This window comes from Uranotaenia lowii, chromosome 3 (assembly GCF_029784155.1).
Source record: "Uranotaenia lowii strain MFRU-FL chromosome 3, ASM2978415v1, whole genome shotgun sequence".
Lineage (NCBI taxonomy): Eukaryota > Metazoa > Arthropoda > Insecta > Diptera > Culicidae > Uranotaenia > Uranotaenia lowii.
This window is the reverse complement of record NC_073693.1, coordinates 329,895,302-329,916,179: the sequence shown is the minus strand read 5'-3', so window position 1 is coordinate 329,916,179 and position 20,878 is coordinate 329,895,302. Positions and strand designations below refer to the sequence as shown.

Below are 20,878 nucleotides of genomic sequence, written 5' to 3'. Positions count from 1 at the left end.
AAAATTTGAGTTTTGAAAATCGGTTCATTGGGAAATGAAATACAGCTAAGCAAAGCCAAAATTGGATGTCGTTTTTTTAAAGTAAGATTTTTTTCTACCGGAAGATTAGTCATAGCAGTCAACACTTTCATTGGACCCCAACATATCTATACATTGTCGGATAGATGGATTCTTGACAATTTCAAACATTAATAAAACAGTTAAATACAGAAAAGCTGTCAGAAGTTATGAGTATTTTAGAAATAAAATTGATTTTTCGGACTTTTTACTTTCTGGGCCAGTTTCTGATAATCTGGTAATACTTATCAACTTTATTTTGACATGTTGAGTAATAAGAATTAATTACCTAGACAATGAATATAATATCATCAAAATCGGTTAACATTTGCAGCCAGGAGAACGAAATCAAGCTACAGTTCCAATTTCCCTGAAACGGATTTTTAGCGAACGGCTTAGGAGGGTTAAGAAGGTATTTGAACGTAGTAGCCGTTATAGTTCAACGGAGTTGCATGAGGTGTGACTGACAAGCTCTTCCACCAAGGAAACGCGGAAGGTAAAGGTAAAGTTCCCCAGGTTGAATTCGTCAAAAACTAAATTTATTTTACCTCCAGCTAAGGCTCGACTGGTTCATCACTGGTCCATCACTACAGGGGCAAAAAAAAAACCGATTCGCGCGGCACCTTACACCTTGTGAAAATCTGGCGACAAGACGATCACGATCATCGAGAGAGCAAAGAAGGTAAAACGAAGATTCATCTCCTAATATTGAACCCGAAAACTAAGATCACTATCTCTCATCCAAGGTCCAACTCAACCGGCATCCTAAATACTCAGGGAGTAAAAATCCAGCACCTCGTCGATCAGGATGATCAAGAAAAAGAAGGTAATAATCGAAAATCAATTCCCAACGCTAAGTTCGTTAAAACCAAAACCGTTTTACTCTATCCAAGGTTTGACTCACGGGACAATCCACATCTTCAGGGAGTAAAGATCCTGCAACAGAACGATCGCAATTGCAGCCAGGCACACATATCCAGAGCATACAAGAAGAAGTAGATCGAAAAAGAAAATCCGGCAGGTAACATAACGCATCGTTTTGGTTGAATCAGATTCTAAAAGTGCAATTCTCGAATATAGCAGTACATCTCCACTGTGGGGTGTGACATCGCAGAGATTCCAATTAGGAGCACCACTACAACGACAAAGCCCTCCTGAGAGGTATGAAATGATCGATTTTATGCTGTGAATGATCACTGACAATTGCCATGCCTACCGGGCTGTTGTATATGTGCCGACTCTACAGTGGAACCGAATCCAACACCACCATTATAGTTCTATTTGCCGCTAGTAGTATTCGTGTCATAATTCATGGAGTTTCACTAACACTTCTTCATTTTGGGAACATTAACCTTAAAAAACGAGCGCGTTCGTCGGCCGGCTGCTCGATTTTTGCACTGGAATTTTTGGAGTTAATGTGCGTGAGAAATGCCAAAGACAACTCTATAGCAGCCGATTTTCCCCGATAACAAGTTGCATGACGGGTAGTGTGCGTATTTGGATACGCTAAACGAGATAAGTGTGTCACCCCAAATCTCTCTCCGCTCTGGTGCTTTTGTGAAGGAATCACATATCAACAGCATGGTGTGCGTACTCGAATGAGCAAGTGTTATCGGATCCATTCATGGTTTGACTTGACAAGACTTGCATGCGGGTAGTACTAGTACAGGGTGTAGCATGAGTACTAGTGTGGTGGTGTAACAGCTGATTGGAAAGCTCGCCAAGCCAGCTTACGCAGGAGAACACAAACAAGGCCTTGTATGAAGGAGGTACCAGAAGGCAGCAGTGCATGCATGCGAAATACAGTTCGCATCAGCTGATTTTGGAGGAATCCCGGGGCCCCGTCGAGTGGTGTAATTAGGAGCAGTTTAAAGGCATGTCTTAGCTTTAAGAGAACTTAGATTTAAAGCCGAAATTTTGTTGAAATCTTTATAACTTTCTTTCGCTTTTGTGTAATAATATAAGGAGCATGGTTTTGAATATTTTTGAACTTATTTCAGTTTTGATTGCACCATTTTCTTGGGCTTGCAATCTTTGAGAAGTGCAATACACACGAGAACATCATCATTGCTTGAATTTTCATTAGTTGGTCGATTGATTCAAAATACATTGCGTTTTGATTCAGAAATAAGAGGAAACGTTACATAGGCCCCAGCTGAATTTCTGCTCAATTGTCTTCATTTTTCATGGATAATGCCTTCGAAACTTTCGAAAAGTTACCTTAAATTTACTCACATGCCGTTTGGATGGAAAAATGCTCCAGCTTTATTTCAACGTGCGACGTATCGACACCCGACTTTCTTTTCGCGCCGCAGGACACGCGCAACTCTCAGTCGTATTTCACCAAGGACGAGGTGATGGTCAGATGCAATGTCTGCGCTTCGTTTGTTGCGGACATCAAGAAGGCTCCTTCTCCATTTTCGGCTGATGCAGTTGTGGTCAATTTGATTTTCTGTTCGGCCATCTCGGGATACCCAAGTGACCTTATGTGCTGGTCGATGGGGGAAGAGCGATCCACCGATCACCACGTTGTTGTTGTCACAAAATTCTACAAACAGCTTTCCGTTTTCGCTCATCTGTCCTAGGCCATGGCGCCCCATGATGCGCTCAAGGTCTTGATTGTCGGAGCCAATCTTTGCGTTGGAGTCGCCCAAATGGATTTGAATGTCACCCTTCGGAATTTTATCTACCACGCTGTCCAGTTGACTGTAAAACTGCTCTTTCTCCTGCAAGTCGGCAACGTCAGTTGGCGCATAACACTGGACCATTGTAAGGCTTCTAACCCGTGTTCTAAATCTGGCTACGATTATTCTTTCGTTTATCGGTTCCCATCTAATGAGGGCCGCGTAGGCCTGCGGGCTTAACAAGAAACCAACTCCTCGTTCCCGAGTAGCATGTTCTCCTCGTATGCCAGAGTAAAGCAGGACTTGCCCGGATTGTGTCTTGTGTTCTCCAGTGTTAGGCCAACGGACTTCGCGCAGTCCCAGAATTTAAAGCTTGAGGCGGCTAGCCTCTCTAGCAAGTTGTGCCAGTTTGCCTTGTTGGGCAAGGGTTAAAACGTTCCAAGTTCCAATTCGTGTCCGTGTTCTCATGCTAAAAGTCGTCGCCAAAGTTTCTTTCGGATTCCGTAACAATTTCAAGTCGGGAACAGTAGGTTGTTAGCCTAAAGTCCCTATCCCGCGATGGGGCTGCCATCTTGGACTCAGCTGGCGGGAGCCGCATTTCATAAATTCAGCCGCTCGCTGCGAGACAGACGCTGCTTGAGCCGCCCCTGACCTGGAGAACAGACGCTCGGTTGTTGTTGCACGCCGCCCCTGACCTGGGGAACAGACGCGTGCGGCCACCTTCTCAGTCTGCATGCGACCAAAGCATCCACCGGGGTTGGGTACCCGATCTCCACTTAGGTTACTCGCATCCCAGCCGGTACCACGGGGAGGTAGAGATAGGAGTTGTGAATAAGAGGTGATATGACGACTGTGGGGTCTCGTGTTGCACATTATCCACCATTTAGACCCCAGGGTTTGATTAATTAAGAGGGGAGTAGGGTCTAACAATTTCAAAAAATTGATTTGTTTTTATTTTCTTTTTGTAAAACATTTTAAGAATGTTGTGTCAAATTTTTCAAGTCAATCGGAGCAAAACTGTAGAAATTATAGGCATTTATTTCCTCTTATCTAATACTGCAAGAATTCGCAAGCAGAAACTTCAAACGCGTTTTTCTCGAAAGCACATTTTTAAAGTCAGTGGACATCGTCATTTGAAAACTACTTCACCGATTCTTTTCAAATTTGGAACATATTTTCTACATATATGTAAAATACCAAGCCCCAACAATTTTTTTTTTACTTTGGGGAGATTTTACAGATAAAAAATGGCGGATTTTTTCGTGAAAAATCGTAGTTTTTTCTTCAAACAGCTAAAAAAATTTCATAAATTTTTTTTAAGTTAAATAAAATCGTTGGGGTCCAGAAAAACATGTATTAAAAATATTTTGCTCTGATTTTTTGACTTCAGATGATTTTGTGCTGAGATACAGTGTCCACCGCAAATCCTGTTTTCTAAAAGGCATCCTCGAAAGTGCTCCGTCACCGGCTCATTTTTAAATATTTTTCTACGAAAAAATTACTAAGTGTTCTTTTAACAATGCTTTGTATAATGTAAAAATATGAATACATTTGTTTGAACGATAGCTATAGAAAAAATTCGTGAAAATGGTGTTTTTTTTACCCGTTAGACCCTACTCCCCCCTTAAAAAATGACCCCAAAAGGACTCAGTCTAATGACAACAGCACACCAAATTTTCATGTTTTTGAGGGGTGATCCCAAACTCATTACAGGCAGTGTAGGTATCCTTTTCTAGATAAAACCATTAAGATATAAAAAATTATACTCACAACTAGCCATCCTCAGAGAGCAAACTTGCCGATCCAGTGGATAGAGCTTCAGGTTCATGGGGCAGGCCAACGTCAGCGAGATTCGTATACTGTACAGCACCGAACCGTATGGGAAAATTCGAATGTACACATTCGGCATGATGATGTTGTGGAAGTGACCCTCCTTTTCGTTCGAGAAGAACAGATCCGGCATCCAGACTCGGTTGGCCTCGGTCAGCGTCAGATACTTGAGACGTCCTGCGGGAGAAATGAAATACGAGAAAACAAAATGAATAAATAAGCCATTTTGAGGGTGATTTAGGGCTGTCAAATTTGACACCGCTTATATGGTGGTGTAATCAATCAAAACAAATCCTTTTACATTTCCTGTTTTTTGGTTCGAATTAAAGATTTTTCGTAGAAATCTCAGTTTTACATGTTTACATTTAAACCCGAAAGCTCAATTGAAACATCACTCAAAAGGCAACGTCAAAATTGTGTGCGACCGCAAAAACAACCACAACATACACAGTCAACCGGAAATTGCTTCGGTTTTGCTGTTTGGCACCTTCCCTAGCTCTTCTTGCCCTGGTCCGGAACTGGGGAATTCACCTGTCTGATACAACAGGCCGGCTGGCAAAAGATAGACGAGGCAAGACCGCGCATCACACGGCTTTCACATGGCTGCAAGACGTTGAACAAGTTTATAACGAACCATACAAGGGAACACGTGCTACTAAAAGGAGGTGGCCCATAAGTTGTAGGCCCGTATCCGGTGGGAAATTTCCTGTCACTAAAAGCTGTTGCGTTGAGGTTGTTGGTTTGCGTATGGAGAGCGATGGGTAAGAATAATTCATTTAGGGAATACTGAGTTCAAAATGGTGTACTTAAAATTTCCTATCGTATTTTTTGGCTCCCAGCGGAATGTTTTCCGATTGCTATAAAAATTATTCGACAGAACATCTAGTTTCAACTTGAATCTTTCAAGATCTATATCTTTTTTTTTTTTTTTGAACCTGATGGATATAAGTTTTGGTGACAATCTTGACTTTAAATTTGATTATATCTTTGACGACACTTTTGATGAAAATTTTGACTACAATTTTGACAACTAGTTTGACATCAATTCTTTCGACAATTCAGGCGATAATTTTTACAACATTGATAAAAATTTAAATTTTTATGTATATTTGACCACAAGCTTATGTCTGTTTTGGCAAAAATTTAGACAAAAAAGTACAAATATTAACGATAAATTTAACAGCTAAGTCTGATGACAATTTTTAAGACAAACTCAGGACAATTTTTGTACAATTTGACGAGAATGCGGAAGCCAATCTCAACTTATATCTTGATAATCTTGACAAAGACGATGCCAATAGCAATCTAGATGGAAAATGGAAACTAGCATCGGTATTGAGGATTTTCCGATTTCTAAAGTAGTTTTTCGACATTTATGGTTACAAAATAAGAGATAATTTTAAATTTTAATTTTAAAAGCAATTTTAAAAACCTATTTTTTATAATTTTAACGCTAATTGTTCTGAAAATTGAATCCATAATTCAGGCTGTTTAAAACGCTTTTAAAAAAACTTTGATTTGGTTTTGAAACCATTTTGAAAATATTTTTGAAAAAAAACTTGAGCCAAATGTAGAAAAAAATGTAGACAAATTTGTGATATTTTTTTAACTATTCCGATGTGTTAGAATGATAATTTTTGGTAAATTTTGACTCTATTCCAAGATATTTTGAAACAATTTTGATACCGTTTTGTTACAATTAAAAACAGTATTAGGAATAAAAATTGTAAGATAATTTCGAAGCAATTTTCAGACAATCCTAAAGAAATTATTGAACAATATTTATATTTTGTGACAAAAAGAGAACAATAAGGAAACAAATGCAAGACAATTTAGGGGCAACTTAAGCACAATTTTGAAACAATTTTGAAACAACTTTTGGGTAATCCTGAGAAATGTTTCAAAGAATTTGGCCGATGCTGGGACCATTTTTGTTAATTTGTCTCAATGTGAATAGAATTTTGAGACTATTGCGTGACAACTTTTGACTATTTTCAAACAATTTAAAACTGTATTGTTCAGTTTTAGATAATTTTGACAATTTTGACAATTTTGACAATTTTGACAATTTTGACAGTTTTGACAATTTTGACAATTTTGACAATTTTGACAATTTTGACAATTTTGACAATTTTGACAATTTGACAATTTTGACAATTTTGACAATTTTGACAATTTTGACAATTTTGACAATTTTGACAATTTTGACAATTTTGACAATTTTGACAATTTTGACAATTTTGACAATTTCGACAATTTTGACAATTTCGAAAATTTTGACAATTTTGACAATTTTGAAAATACTGACAATTTTGACAATTTTGACAATTTTGACAATTTTGACAATTTTGACAATTTTGACAATTTTGACAATTTTGACAATTTTGACAATTTTGACAATTTTGACAATTTTGACAATTTTGACAATTTTGACAATTTTGACAATTTTGACAATTTTGACAATTTTGACAATTTTGACAATTTTGACAATTTTGACAATTTTGACAATTTTGACAATTTTGACAATTTTGACAATTTTGACAATTTTGACAATTTTGACAATTTTGACAATTTTGACAATTTTGACAATTTTGACAATTTTGACAATTTTGACAATTTTGACAATTTTGACAATTTTGACGATTTTGACAATTTTGACCATTTTGACAATTATGACAATTTCGACAATTTCGACGATTTCGAAAATTTTGACAATTTTGACAATTTTGACAATTTTGACAATTTTGACAATTTTGACAATTTTGACAATTTTGACAATTTTGACAATTTTGACAATTTTGACAATTTTGACAATTTTGACAATTTTGACAATTTTGACAATTTTGACAATTTTGACAATTTTGACAATTTTGACAATTTTGACAATTTTGACAATTTTGATAATTTTGATAATTTTGACAATTTTGACAATTTTGACAATTTTGACAATTTTGACAATTTTGACCATTTTGACAATTTTGACAATTTTGACAATTTTGACAATTTTGACAATTTTGACAATTTTGACAATTTTGACAATTTTGACAATTTTGACAATTTTGACAATTTTGACAATTTTGACAATTTTGACCATTTTGACAATTTTGACAATTTTGACAATTTTGACAATTTTGACAATTTTGACAATTTTGACAATTTTGACAATTTTGACAATTTTGACAATTTTGACAATTTTGACAATTTTGACAATTTTGACAATTTTGACAATTTTGACAATTTTGACAATTTTGACAATTTTGACAATTTTGACAATTTTGACAATTTTGACAATTTTGACAATTTTGACAATTTTGACAATTTTGACAATTTTGACAATTTTGACAATTTTGACCATTTTGACAATTTTGACAATTTTGACAATTTTGACAATTTTGACAATTTTGACAATTTTGACAATTTTGACAATTTTGACAATTTTGACAATTTTGACAATTTTGACAATTTTGACAATTTTGACAATTTTGACAATTTTGACAATTTTGACAATTTTGACAATTTTGACAATTTTGACAATTTTGACAATTTTGACAATTTTGACAATTTTGACAATTTTGACAATTTTGACAATTTTGACAATTTTGACAATTTTGACAATTTTGACAATTTTGACAATTTTGACAGATTTGATCATTTTGACAATTTTGACAATTTTGACAATTTTGACAATTTTGACAATTTTGACAATTTTGACAATTTTGACAATTTTGATAATTTTGATAATTTTGACAATTTTGACAATTTTGACAATTTTGACAATTTTGACAATTTTGACAATTTTGACAATTTTGACAATTTTGACAATTTTGACAATTTTGACAATTTTGACAATTTTGACAATTTTGACAATTTTGACAATTTTGACAATTTTGACAATTTTGACAATTTTGACAATTTTGACAATTTTGACAATTTTGACAATTTTGACAATTTTGACAATTTTGACAATTTTGACAATTTTGACAATTTTGACAATTTTGACAATTTTGACAATTTTGACAATTTTGACAATTTTGACAATTTTGACAATTTTGACAATTTTGACAATTTTGACAATTTTGACAATTTTGACAATTTTGACAATTTTGACAATTTTGACAATTTTGACAATTTTGACAATTTTGACAATTTTGACAATTTTGACAATTTTGACAATTTTGACAATTTTGACAATTTTGACAATTTTGACAATTTTGACAATTTTGACAATTTTGACAATTTTGACAATTTTGACAATTTTGACAATTTTGACAATTTTGACAATTTTGACAATTTTGACAATTTTGACAATTTTGACAATTTTGACAATTTTGACAATTTTGACAATTTTGACAATTTTGACAATTTTGACAATTTTGACAATTTTGACAATTTTGACAATTTTGACAATTTTGACAATTTTGACAATTTTGACAATTTTGACAATTTTGACAATTTTGACAATTTTGACAATTTTGACAATTTTGACAATTTTGACAATTTTGACAATTTTGACAATTTTGACAATTTTGACAATTTTGACAATTTTGACAATTTTGACAATTTTGACAATTTTGACAATTTTGACAATTTTGACAATTTTGACAATTTTGACAATTTTGACAATTTTGACAATTTTGACAATTTTGACAATTTTGACAATTTTGACAATTTTGACAATTTTGACAATTTTGACAATTTTGACAATTTTGACAATTTTGACAATTTTGACAATTTTGACAATTTTGACAATTTTGACAATTTTGACAATTTTGACAATTTTGACAATTTTGACAATTTTGACAATTTTGACAATTTTGACAATTTTGACAATTTTGACAATTTTGACAATTTTGACAATTTTGACAAATTTGACAATTTTGACAATTTTGACAATTTTGACAATTTTGACAATTTTGACAATTTTGACAATTTTGACAATTTTGACAATTTTGACAATTTTGACAATTTTGACAATTTTGACAATTTTGACAATTTTGACAATTTTGACAATTTTGACAATTTTGACAATTTTGACAATTTTGACAATTTTGACAATTTTGACAATTTTGACAATTTTGACAATTTTGACAATTTTGACAATTTTGACAATTTTGACAATTTTGACAATTTTGACAATTTTGACAATTTTGACAATTTTGACAATTTTGACAATTTTGACAATTTTGACAATTTTGACAATTTTGACAATTTTGACAATTTTGACAATTTTGACAATTTTGACAATTTTGACAATTTTGACAATTTTGACAATTTTGACAATTTTGACAATTTTGACAATTTTGACAATTTTGACAATTTTGACAATTTTGACAATTTTGACAATTTTGACAATTTTGACAATTTTGACAATTTTGACAATTTTGACAATTTTGACAATTTTGACAATTTTGACAATTTTGACAATTTTGACAATTTTGACAATTTTGACAATTTTGACAATTTTGACAATTTTGACAATTTTGACAATTTTGACAATTTTGACAATTTTGACAATTTTGACAATTTTGACAATTTTGACAATTTTGACAATTTTGACAATTTTGACAATTTTGACAATTTTGACAATTTTGACAATTTTGACAATTTTGACAATTTTGACAATTTTGACAATTTTGACAATTTTGACAATTTTGACAATTTTGACAATTTTGACAATTTTGACAATTTTGACAATTTTGACAATTTTGACAATTTTGACAATTTTGACAATTTTGACAATTTTGACAATTTTGACAATTTTGACAATTTTGACAATTTTGACAATTTTAACAACATTGACAATTTACTTTCACTTTAGGGAATTAAATCCGGCTTCATTTGATTGAAACTTACTTCGAAGTTAAAATTGCCTTGACAAAACTTTGCTTTTTCATGTGAAGACAATCTCCAAACAAACTTAGCTCGATTAATTTGGCAATTAACTATCGCGCTCACAAAACATATTCACCAGTTGTCGTCGCGTGTGTTGCGAATGCTTTTAATGAACGTCAACGTTTTAAAAGCGACTTTCCGTCCAGATCCGGAGCTAAACGAAACGACAACCGAGAAGAGGAAGGAAAATATTGTAGTAGGTATATGGACTGGATTTTCCTGCCAAATCAACCATTCCGCTACCTTCACTTTATGTTTTTTTGTTGTTCCGAATTCAGCGAAACTTAAGCGTAAAAGCATTTTTATCTTTGCGGCACCATCTGTCATAAATGGTGGCACCGGTGCGAAAAACACCCGATAGGTAGCGCAGTTGTCAGTTCAACGCGCCTGGGAAATGAAACGATTTTCTTTGGGAGTAATTTCCTGTGTTGTTTTGCAAATGGTAGACTTAATCACACCATGAAATTGAATGACACTCAAAAGTTGAGGATAATGTTTTTAAATGGTGTTACCTGTTTTTAATTGCAATTTCTTAGCATAATTTCAGCGTTAAGGTTAGCATACCAACAGATATGTTCGATTTTGTAAAATAGAATTTCCTTTAAATTGAAAAATCTTTAACTCAGCTAAACTTGAAGCCTCAATCTTGAAGCGTTGTTTTATTATTAATAACGTAGCGAAACAGATCAACAAATTTTTGGGGTCATACATCAGCAGATTTTTCAATAATATTTAAAAAATAGCAGATGAGCTTCCATTAGGAATTCGCCTCCTGCCCATCGGCTGAACCACATCACACCGTCCCAACTCGATTGATCTAAATCGAATTTCGGCTCATCCCACACGGATTAACTCATAATATGTCAATCAATCTTGCACCCGAAGCAATCGAGAAAAAAACCGAAATGCGAGGAGCAAATCAAATCGAACTAGCGCTCACATGTGCCCCAAATTTCGTCGTAATTTTCAATTTCTGTCGAAGATTTTATCTTCCTCCGGCACCCTCCCACATTCACGTTACTGTATGGCCACCACACGTGTCTCTGTACCGGGAAATCGAAACAGAAATGTCCCTCACATGGGCCAGCCAGCCAGCCGAATGCCAGTCAATGATTGCTAACGATTCCATATAGGAGGTATATGTAATGATCGATAACGAAAAATGATGTCAATTACTCGATTCGCAGAAAAATTTGCCCCTGGCAGGTTTCGCCAAATGGAATCGATTTGGGGCAAAACAGGAGGTGGATCTTTTCTGATGTTTGTCAGTTTTCACTTATTCGAAAAAAAAAGAGAACGGCAATATTTAAAATAAAATTTTTTGAATGTTGGTTTCCTTTACATGAAATACAAATTTTTTGAGGCAAAATTTACAAAATTGAGACTAATGTGACGAATGAATATTTGGTTTCCACGATTAAATTTTTTGATTGCTTTTTGATAGCACATGGTTCCAAAATACTGTCACAAGTATCAAGGCAGCCGAAAAGGCGAGCGAAAAAAAAAATACGGAAAGAGATTATAAAATATTCACAGTCAATCATGCGGCCCCAAACCTGCACTTGATTTGCTATTAACATTTATGAAAAACCAAACTTTGGCAGCGAGGCCCTCTCCTGGGATTGTAAGCTCTACTATACCCATCTTAGCTTAACCGATTTTCCTGCCATCCTTTTGCCTTCCCCTATCGCTTTGGCAAAAAACCCATTCGCAGTGAGCCTTCAACGAAGACTGGCATCCGGTGACGGAGAGCTTCCGGTTGTTGGCGCACACAAGTGTGAGCCTTTATCGAAGGCCTGGATTTTTGGCACACCGTTACCTCACAGCAAAAATATTTGCGAAAATCAGGAATAAAAATTTTCTTAAGAAATGAATTTAAGCTTTCAAAACTTGTAGTAGTAGACGATTTTCTGATAAAACTATAGGTAGATTTAACAAATTAAAAAAAAATCCCACCGTGCTACAATCGGGATAGATTTGTGTGCCTTCAAGTGCCGCTTCCGAACTATAATCGTATCCGACATGTGTGTAGATAAAACCGCTCGCCGGCATTTATTAGGGCACGCTGCTCGCTTGTGCAAATCGCGGTCGAAAATATGATCCTTTATTTATCGTTTTTCCCACCCTTAACAGTTTTCTCTCTCCTTAGGGCTCTTTAATTCTTTATTTTGAGTGGAAAAATCCATCAATTCATAAAATTTTCAACTCCATAATGCAAACATTGTCAAAATTGTCAAAATTATCAAAATTGTCAAAATTGTCAAAATTGTCAAAATTGTCAAAATTGTCAAAATTATCAAAATTGTAAAAATTGTCAAAATTGTCAAAACTGTCAAAATTGTCAAAATTGTCAAAATTGTAAAAATTGTCAAAATTGTCAAAATTGTCAAAATTGTCAAAATTGTCAAAATTGTCAAAATTGTCAAAAGTGTCAAAATTGTCAAAATTGTCAAAATTGTCAAAATTGTCAAAATTGTCAAAATTGTCAAAATTGTCAAAATTGTCAAAATTGTCAAAATTGTCAAAATTGTCAAAATTGTCAAAATTGTCAAAATTGTCAAAATTGTCAAAATTGTCAAAATTGTCAAAATTGTCAAAATTGTCAAAATTGTCAAAATTGTCAAAATTGTCAAAATTGTCAAAATTGTTAAAATTGTCAAAATTGTCAAAATTGTCAAAATTGTCAAAATTGTCAAAATTGTCAAAATTGTCAAAATTGTCAAAATTGTCAAAATTGTCAAAATTGTCAAAATTGTCAAAATTGTCAAAATTGTCAAAATTGTCAAAATTGTCAAAATTGTCAAAATTGTCAAAATTGTCAAAATTGTCAAAATTGTCAAAATTGTCAAAATTGTCAAAATTGTCAAAATTGTCAAAATTGCCAAAATTGTCAAAATTGTCAAAATTGTCAAAATTATCAAAATTGTCAAAATTTTCAAATCAGAATTGTCAAAATTGTCAAAATTGTCAAAATTGTCAAAATTTTCAAAATTTTCAAAATTTTCAAAATTTTCAAAATTTTCAAAATTGTCAAAATTGTCAAAATTGTCAAAAAAAACCCTCCGCCTAAGTCAATTCCGTCTTTATTCACAGGAAGGCCGAATTTCAACAAACAATCTGCGCTTCTAGTCTCACCGTATTATTTACCGGAAGGGCAAACAATCGAAGCAGCCTTAACAATCTGCGCTTTTTAGTTTACCGTCTTATTCACCGGAGGAATGAACAATGAAAACAACAGCCTAAATTATCTGCGCTTTTCCACCCTCTTTTCAACGGGAAGCCCAAATCTAAACAAACAATCGACAGACTTTAAAATATGCGCTTCGTAAGTCAATTCAGTCTTTTTCCATCGGCAGGCCAAATCTAAGCAAACAAACTGCAGCATCCTTAGAAATCTGCACTTCTTATGCCAATTCCGTCTTTTTTCATCGGAAGGCTAAATCAATACAAACAATCAGCAGAAGTCGCTTTAAAAATCTGCCCTTTTTAAGCCAAAACGTCCTTTTCCACCGGAAGGCCAAATCAAAATAAAAAATCAGCAGCAGCAGCTTTAAAAATATGCGCTTTCTAAGCCAATTCCGTCTAACTTACCGGAAGAAAAAACAATCAGAGCAGCAGGCTTAACAATCTGCACTTTTCCAGCATGTCCATCCTATTTCCCGAAGGAACAAACAATCAAACCAGCAGTCTTAACAATCTGCGCTTTCTAAAGACCTTGGTCTTATTTACCGGAGGAACGATCAATCAAAGCAGCAGACTTAAATATCTGCGCTTTTCCAGCCTCTCTTCCCACGGAAAGACCAACTCTAAACAAACAACCGACAGGCTTCAAAAACTGCTCTTCGTAAGGCAATTCCGTCTTTTTTCACCGGTAGGCCGAATCTTAACAAACAATCAACAGCAGCAGCCTTAAAAATATGCGCTTCCTAAGCCAATCTGACATTTTACATAGGAACAAACAATCAAAGCAGCAGCTTTAAAAAAATCTGCGCTTCCCAAGCCAATCCGTCTTTTAACATTGGAAGGCCAAACTTTAACAAGCAATCAGCAGTAGCAGCTTCAAAAATCTGAACTTCCTAAGCCAATTCCGTCTTCTTTACAGGAGGAACAAACAATCAGAGCAGCAACCTAAAAATCTGCGCTTTTCCAGCATTTCCGACTTATTTATCGGAGGAACAAACAATCAGCAGCAGCAACCTTAACAATCTGTGCTTTTCCAGCATCTCCGTCTTATTTACCGGAGGAACAAACAATCATAGCAGCAGCCTTAACAATCTGCGATTTCTAGTCTCTCCGTCTTATTTACCGCAGGAATGAACAATCAAAGCAGCAGCTTTAGCTATCTGCGCTTTTTCTGCCTCTTTTTCCATGGGATGGCCAAATCTAAACAAACAATCGACAGACTTAAAAATCTGCGCTTCGTAAGCCAATTCTGTCTTTTTCCACCGGCAGGCCAAATCTAAACAAACAATCAACAGCAGCAGCTCTAATTATCTATGCTTCACAAGCCAATCCGTCTCTTCACAACGGAAGGCCAAATCTTAACAAACAATCAGCAGTAGCAGCCTAAAAAAATGCGCATGCTTAGCTAATTCCGTCTTATTTACCGGAGCAACAAACAATCAAAGCAGCAGCCTTAACAATCTGCGCTTTTCCAGCCTTTTTTTCACGGGAAAAAACAATCGGCAGGATGAGAAATCTGTGCTCTGTGCTTCTTAAGCTAATTCCGTCTTTTTCCACCGGAAGGCCAAATCTAAACAAGCAGTCATCAGCAGCAGCCTCAATCATCTACGCTTCACAAGCCAATCCGTCTTTTAACATTGGAAGGCCAAATCTTAACAAGCAACCAACAGTAAGAGCTTTTAAAATCTGCGCTTCCTAAGCCAATTCCGTCTTATTTGCAGCAGGAACAAACAATCAGAGCAGCAGCCTCAAAAATCTGCACTTTTCCAGCATGTCCGTTTTATTTATCGGAGGAACAAGCAATCAGCAGCAGCAAACTTAACAATCTGTGTTTTTCCAGCATCTCCGTCTTATTTACCGGAGGAACAAACAATCATAGCAGCGGCCTTAACAATCTGCAGTTTTTAGTCTCTTCGTCTTATTTACCGAACGAACGAACAATCAAAGCAGCAGCCTTAGCTATCTGCGCTTTTTCTGCCTCTTTTTCTACGGATGACCCAATTTAAACAAACAATCGGCAGGCTTTAAAATCAGCGCTCCGTAAGCCAATTCTGTCTTTTTCCACCAGCAGGCCAAATCTACATAAACAATCATCAGCAGCAGCCATAAAAATCTGCGCTTCTTAAGTCAAATCCGTCTTATTTTTCGGAAGACAAACAATCAGAGCAGCAGCCTTAATAATCTGCGCTTTTCCAGCCTCTATTTCCACCGGAAGCTCAAACCAAAACAAACAACCAGCAGGCTTAAAAATCTGCGCTTCTTAAGCCAATCCGTCTTTTTCCACTGGATGGCCAATTCAAAATATACAATCAGCTGCAGCAGCCTTCGAAATCTTCCCAAACCAATCCGTCATTTTACATCGGAAGGCCAAATCTTAACAAACAATCAGCAGTAGCAGCCTTAAAAAACTGCGTTTCATATGCCATTTCTGTCTTATTTACCGGAGGAATAAAAAATAAGAGCAAAGGCCTTAACAAACTGCGCTTTTCTAGCATATGTGTCTTATTTACCGGAGGAACAAACAATTAGCAGTAGCAGCCTTAACAATCTGTGCTTTTCCAGCACCTCCGTCTTATTTACCGCAGGAACAAACAGTTAAAGCCGCAACCTTATCAATCTGCGCTTCCTAAGCTCTCCGTCTTATTAGCCGAAGAAACAGTCAAAGCAGCAGCCTTAACTATCTGCACTTTTCCAGCCTCTTTTTCCACAGGAAGGCCAAATCTAAACAAACAATCGGCAGGCTTAGATTCCTGCGTTTCGTAAGCCAATTTCGTCTTTTTCCACCGGCAGGCCAAATCTTAACAAACAATCAACAGCAGCAGCTTTAAAAATCGGCGCTTCTTAAGTCAATTCCGTCTTATTTTCCAGAAGACTAATTCCGTCTTTTTCCACCGGAAGGCCAAATCTAAACAAGCAGTCATCAGCAGCAGCCTCAATCATCTACGCTTCACAAGCCAATCCGTCTTTTAACATTGGAAGGCCAAATCTTAACAAGCAACCAACAGTAAGAGCTTTTAAAATCTGCGCTTCCTAAGCCAATTCCGTCTTATTTGCAGCAGGAACAAACAATCAGAGCAGCAGCCTCAAAAATCTGCACTTTTCCAGCATGTCCGTCTTATTTATCGGAGGAACAAGCAATCAGCAGCAGCAAACTTAACAATCTGTGTTTTTCCAGCATCTCCGTCTTATTTACCGGAGGAACAAACAATCATAGCAGCGGCCTTAACAATCTGCAGTTTTTAGTCTCTTCGTCTTATTTACCGAACGAACGAACAATCAAAGCAGCAGCCTTAGCTATCTGCGCTTTTTCTGCCTCTTTTTCTACGGATGACCCAATTTAAACAAACAATCGGCAGGCTTTAAAATCAGCGCTCCGTAAGCCAATTCTGTCTTTTTCCACCAGCAGGCCAAATCTACATAAACAATCATCAGCAGCAGCCATAAAAATCTGCGCTTCTTAAGTCAAATCCGTCTTATTTTTCGGAAGACAAACAATCAGAGCAGCAGCCTTAATAATCTGCGCTTTTCCAGCCTCTATTTCCACCGGAAGCTCAAACCAAAACAAACAACCAGCAGGCTTAAAAATCTGCGCTTCTTAAGCCAATCCGTCTTTTTCCACTGGATGGCCAATTCAAAATATACAATCAGCTGCAGCAGCCTTCGAAATCTTCCCAAACCAATCCGTCATTTTACATCGGAAGGCCAAATCTTAACAAACAATCAGCAGTAGCAGCCTTAAAAAACTGCGTTTCATATGCCATTTCTGTCTTATTTACCGGAGGAATAAAAAATAAGAGCAAAGGCCTTAACAAACTGCGCTTTTCTAGCATATGTGTCTTATTTACCGGAGGAACAAACAATTAGCAGTAGCAGCCTTAACAATCTGTGCTTTTCCAGCACCTCCGTCTTATTTACCGCAGGAACAAACAGTTAAAGCCGCAACCTTATCAATCTGCGCTTCCTAAGCTCTCCGTCTTATTAGCCGAAGAAACAGTCAAAGCAGCAGCCTTAACTATCTGCACTTTTCCAGCCTCTTTTTCCACAGGAAGGCCAAATCTAAACAAACAATCGGCAGGCTTAGATTCCTGCGTTTCGTAAGCCAATTTCGTCTTTTTCCACCGGCAGGCCAAATCTTAACAAACAATCAACAGCAGCAGCTTTAAAAATCGGCGCTTCTTAAGTCAATTCCGTCTTATTTTCCAGAAGACAAACAATCAGAGCAGCAGCCTGCGCTTTTCCAGCCTCTTTTTCCACACCGAAACAAACAACCGGCAGGCTTAAAAATCTGCGCTTCTTAAGTCAATTCCGTCTAATTTTCCGGAAGACAAACAATCAGAGCAGCAGCCTTAACAAACTTTGCTTTTCCAGCATGTCAGTCTAAGTAACCAGAGAAACAAACAATCAGAGCAGCAGCCTTAATAATCTGCGCTTTTCCAGCCCCTTTTTCCATCGGAAGCCCAAACCGAAACAAACAACCGGAAGGCTTAAAAATCTGCGCTTCCTAAGCCGTCTTGTCACACTGGAAGGCTAAATCTGAACAAACAATCAACAGCAGAGGCCTTAAAAATCTGCGCTTTTCCAGCCTTTTTTTTTCTACCGGAAGCCCAAACCAAAACAAACAATCAGCAGGCTTAAAAATCTGTGCTAAACAAACAATCAACAGCAGTAGCCTTATAAATCTGCGCTTCACATGCCAATCCGCCTTTATCCACCAGAAAGCAAAATCAAAATAAACAATCAACAGCAGTAGTCTTAAAAACTTGCGCTTCTCAAGCCAATCCGTCCTTTTCCACTGGAAGGCCAATTCTAAATAAACTATCAGCAGCAGCAGCCTTAAAAATCTGTGCTTCCCAAACCAATCCGTCATTTAACATCGGAAGGCCAAATCTTAACAAACAATCAGTAGTAGCAGCCTTGAAAATCTGCATTTGCTAAGCCAATTCCGTCTTATTTACCGGAGGAACAAACAATAAGAGCAAAGGCCTTAATAATCTGCGCTTTTCCAGCCTCTCCGTCTTGTTTACCGGAGGAACAAACAATTAGCAGCAGCAGCCTTAACAATCTGCCCTTTCTAATCTCCGTCTTATTAGCCGGAAAAACAAACAATCAAAGCAGCAGCCTTAACTATGTGCACTTTTCCAGCCTCTTTTTCCGCAGAAAGGCCAAATCTAAACAAACAATCAACAGCAGCAGCCTCAAAAACCTGCGCTTCTTAAGTCAATCCGTCTTTTCACATCGAAAATCTTAACAAACAATCAGCAGTAGAAGCCTTAACAATTGGCACTTCCTGAACCAATTCTGTCTTATTTACCGGAGGAACATTCAATCTGAGCAGCAGCCTTAACAATCTGCGTCTTTTCCAGCATGTCCGTCTTATTTTCCAGAGCCAGGACTATTTCTAAACAATCTGAAAATCAGCCTTGCAAACCTGTGCTCATCTTTCCAACTACGCCATGGTCGTGATTTTACGATTCTTATGAATCTCAACTCAGAGACTGTCGTTCTCAAGAAAAGATCAATGCCTCACTTCGTTTTGATTGTTTTGCCTAGAGTCCCCAAAATAATAAACGTTACCATAGAAATTTATTTAATTTTATTTATCATCAGTGTTGCCGAATACAGCTTTTATAATATTTTATTTTTAATTGAATTTTATTTTATCTCTACACATCCTTCATCATATCTCTAAACATCCTAATATGCTTAGTGGAATTGAGAAATTGGTCAAAATACTGTATGAAACTAAGATAAGATACCGTCAATAAAATGGTATGAAACTAGACAACTTTTTTAAAACAATTCCAAGTCTTTAATTGACTAAAACCTTTCAAAATTGTAAGGAAATTATAAGAAATTTTCGAAGGTCCCCAAAATTCCAATACAAAAATGTAAATTTTCTAGCTGTCCAAAATAATTAAAAACTATCATCAAATAAGGGAAAGTAAATAACAATAAAATACTTTCTGCTTAAAAATCATATAAAAATTGTTAAAAATGTACAAAATTGATAAAATACATTTTCAAAATGATATTTTCGAGGAATTTAAAAAAAAGTCTAATAATCTCATGTAAGAAATTTTAGGAATTTTTTAAATCTTTCAATAAATTTCAAGAACTGTGCAAAATTTTCAAGAAGTATTCAAAACTTTTCAATTTTGTGGAAATGAAATAAAACTCTCTAACTTTTTTGGTGTAAAAATTTACCAAAATTGTTGAAAGTCGTCCAAAGTCATGTTTTTCATCTTGGTTCAAATTTTTTCAGAAATTTCTAAATTTATCAAAATTTATGAATTTTCCCTAATTTATCAATGGGTTTTCAGCATTGTCAGGAATAGTCGAAATATTTTTTTATTGTTAAATTTTGTTTTGAAATGCAGAATGATAACTGTGTATTTGTATTTTTAAATTTGATTTGAATTCAAAAAATATTGTCATACTCTTTGATCGAAAAGTCGAAATATAAATTTTGAAAACGTGAAAGTCTACTCACCTCCGATGTCGTCGAACTTGAGCCGCTCATCCAGCCACTGCTCCCGGAACGTCAGCTGTACGCTGTATTCCTATTTTCGATACGAGGAAAGCGACCAAATTTGACATTTTCCAGTTGCCATCAGGAGGGTGGTCGATGTCAGCCGATGTCATCGAGAAGAAGGTTGACGGTTGATGATGGTTTTTCACGTTCACGGTGGGGGGAGATAAAATTCGATATTAGCTAAAATTTGATTGATTTTTCGATCTCGGTCTTACGGGCTACGTTTAAGGGGGGTTTTTGGGCGGGGACAAAATTCCTAATCCTAACCTAAGTTATTCTTTCTGGGAAGGGGAAAGGGGGGTTCCGTTTTTTAAGGGATGGGGAATGGTGGTTTGTCTATATCACATCCTAAGGACTTTTCCGATTTTACTTTCTCGTTTGAGACACATTGATGGCTAGGAGTGGTGGGATTGGGAAGTTTGTTGGTTTTGTAGCTGAGGGAGGATTTATGTATGTCTGTGTCTGTATATGTGTGTAATTAAAAGGTTTGGAGGAAATGTAGGAGTCTGCAAATCTTTTACGGGGAAAAAGGGGGATCCTTCTATGATCAATTTTCCTAAACAGAGAGAAAATAAGCCTTATCGCTGAGTGAATTTTCGGCGAGGTGAGGGCGTTTATTTACAAGCTGCCTTGGAACGAAACTTCAACAAGGGCGTGTGCGAGACGCTTTTTCTTCTAGCCTTTGGGTGGGCTGTGGCTCTTGGCACAAGACAGAAACATTGCCCGGGTTCCGTGCGAATGCCGGAACAGTTATGGGAAT

At 35.8% G+C, this 20,878-nt stretch overlaps 1 protein-coding gene across 4 annotated transcripts in view; it reads right to left on the bottom strand.

Annotated features, from left to right (window-relative positions):
• The window catches only part of LOC129755577 (glutamate-gated chloride channel), a 339,466-nt gene that overhangs the window by 24,404 nt on the left and 294,184 nt on the right, over nt 1-20,878 (bottom strand). For all 4 annotated transcript variants that reach the window (XM_055752139.1, XM_055752141.1, XM_055752138.1 and 1 more), the window contains exons 6-7: nt 20,077-20,146; nt 4,452-4,688 (exon numbers count right to left, since the gene is read on the bottom strand). In XM_055752139.1, the coding sequence (XP_055608114.1) occupies nt 4,452-4,688; nt 20,077-20,146 (307 nt within the window). The remainder of the gene's footprint in view (nt 1-4,451; nt 4,689-20,076; nt 20,147-20,878) is intronic.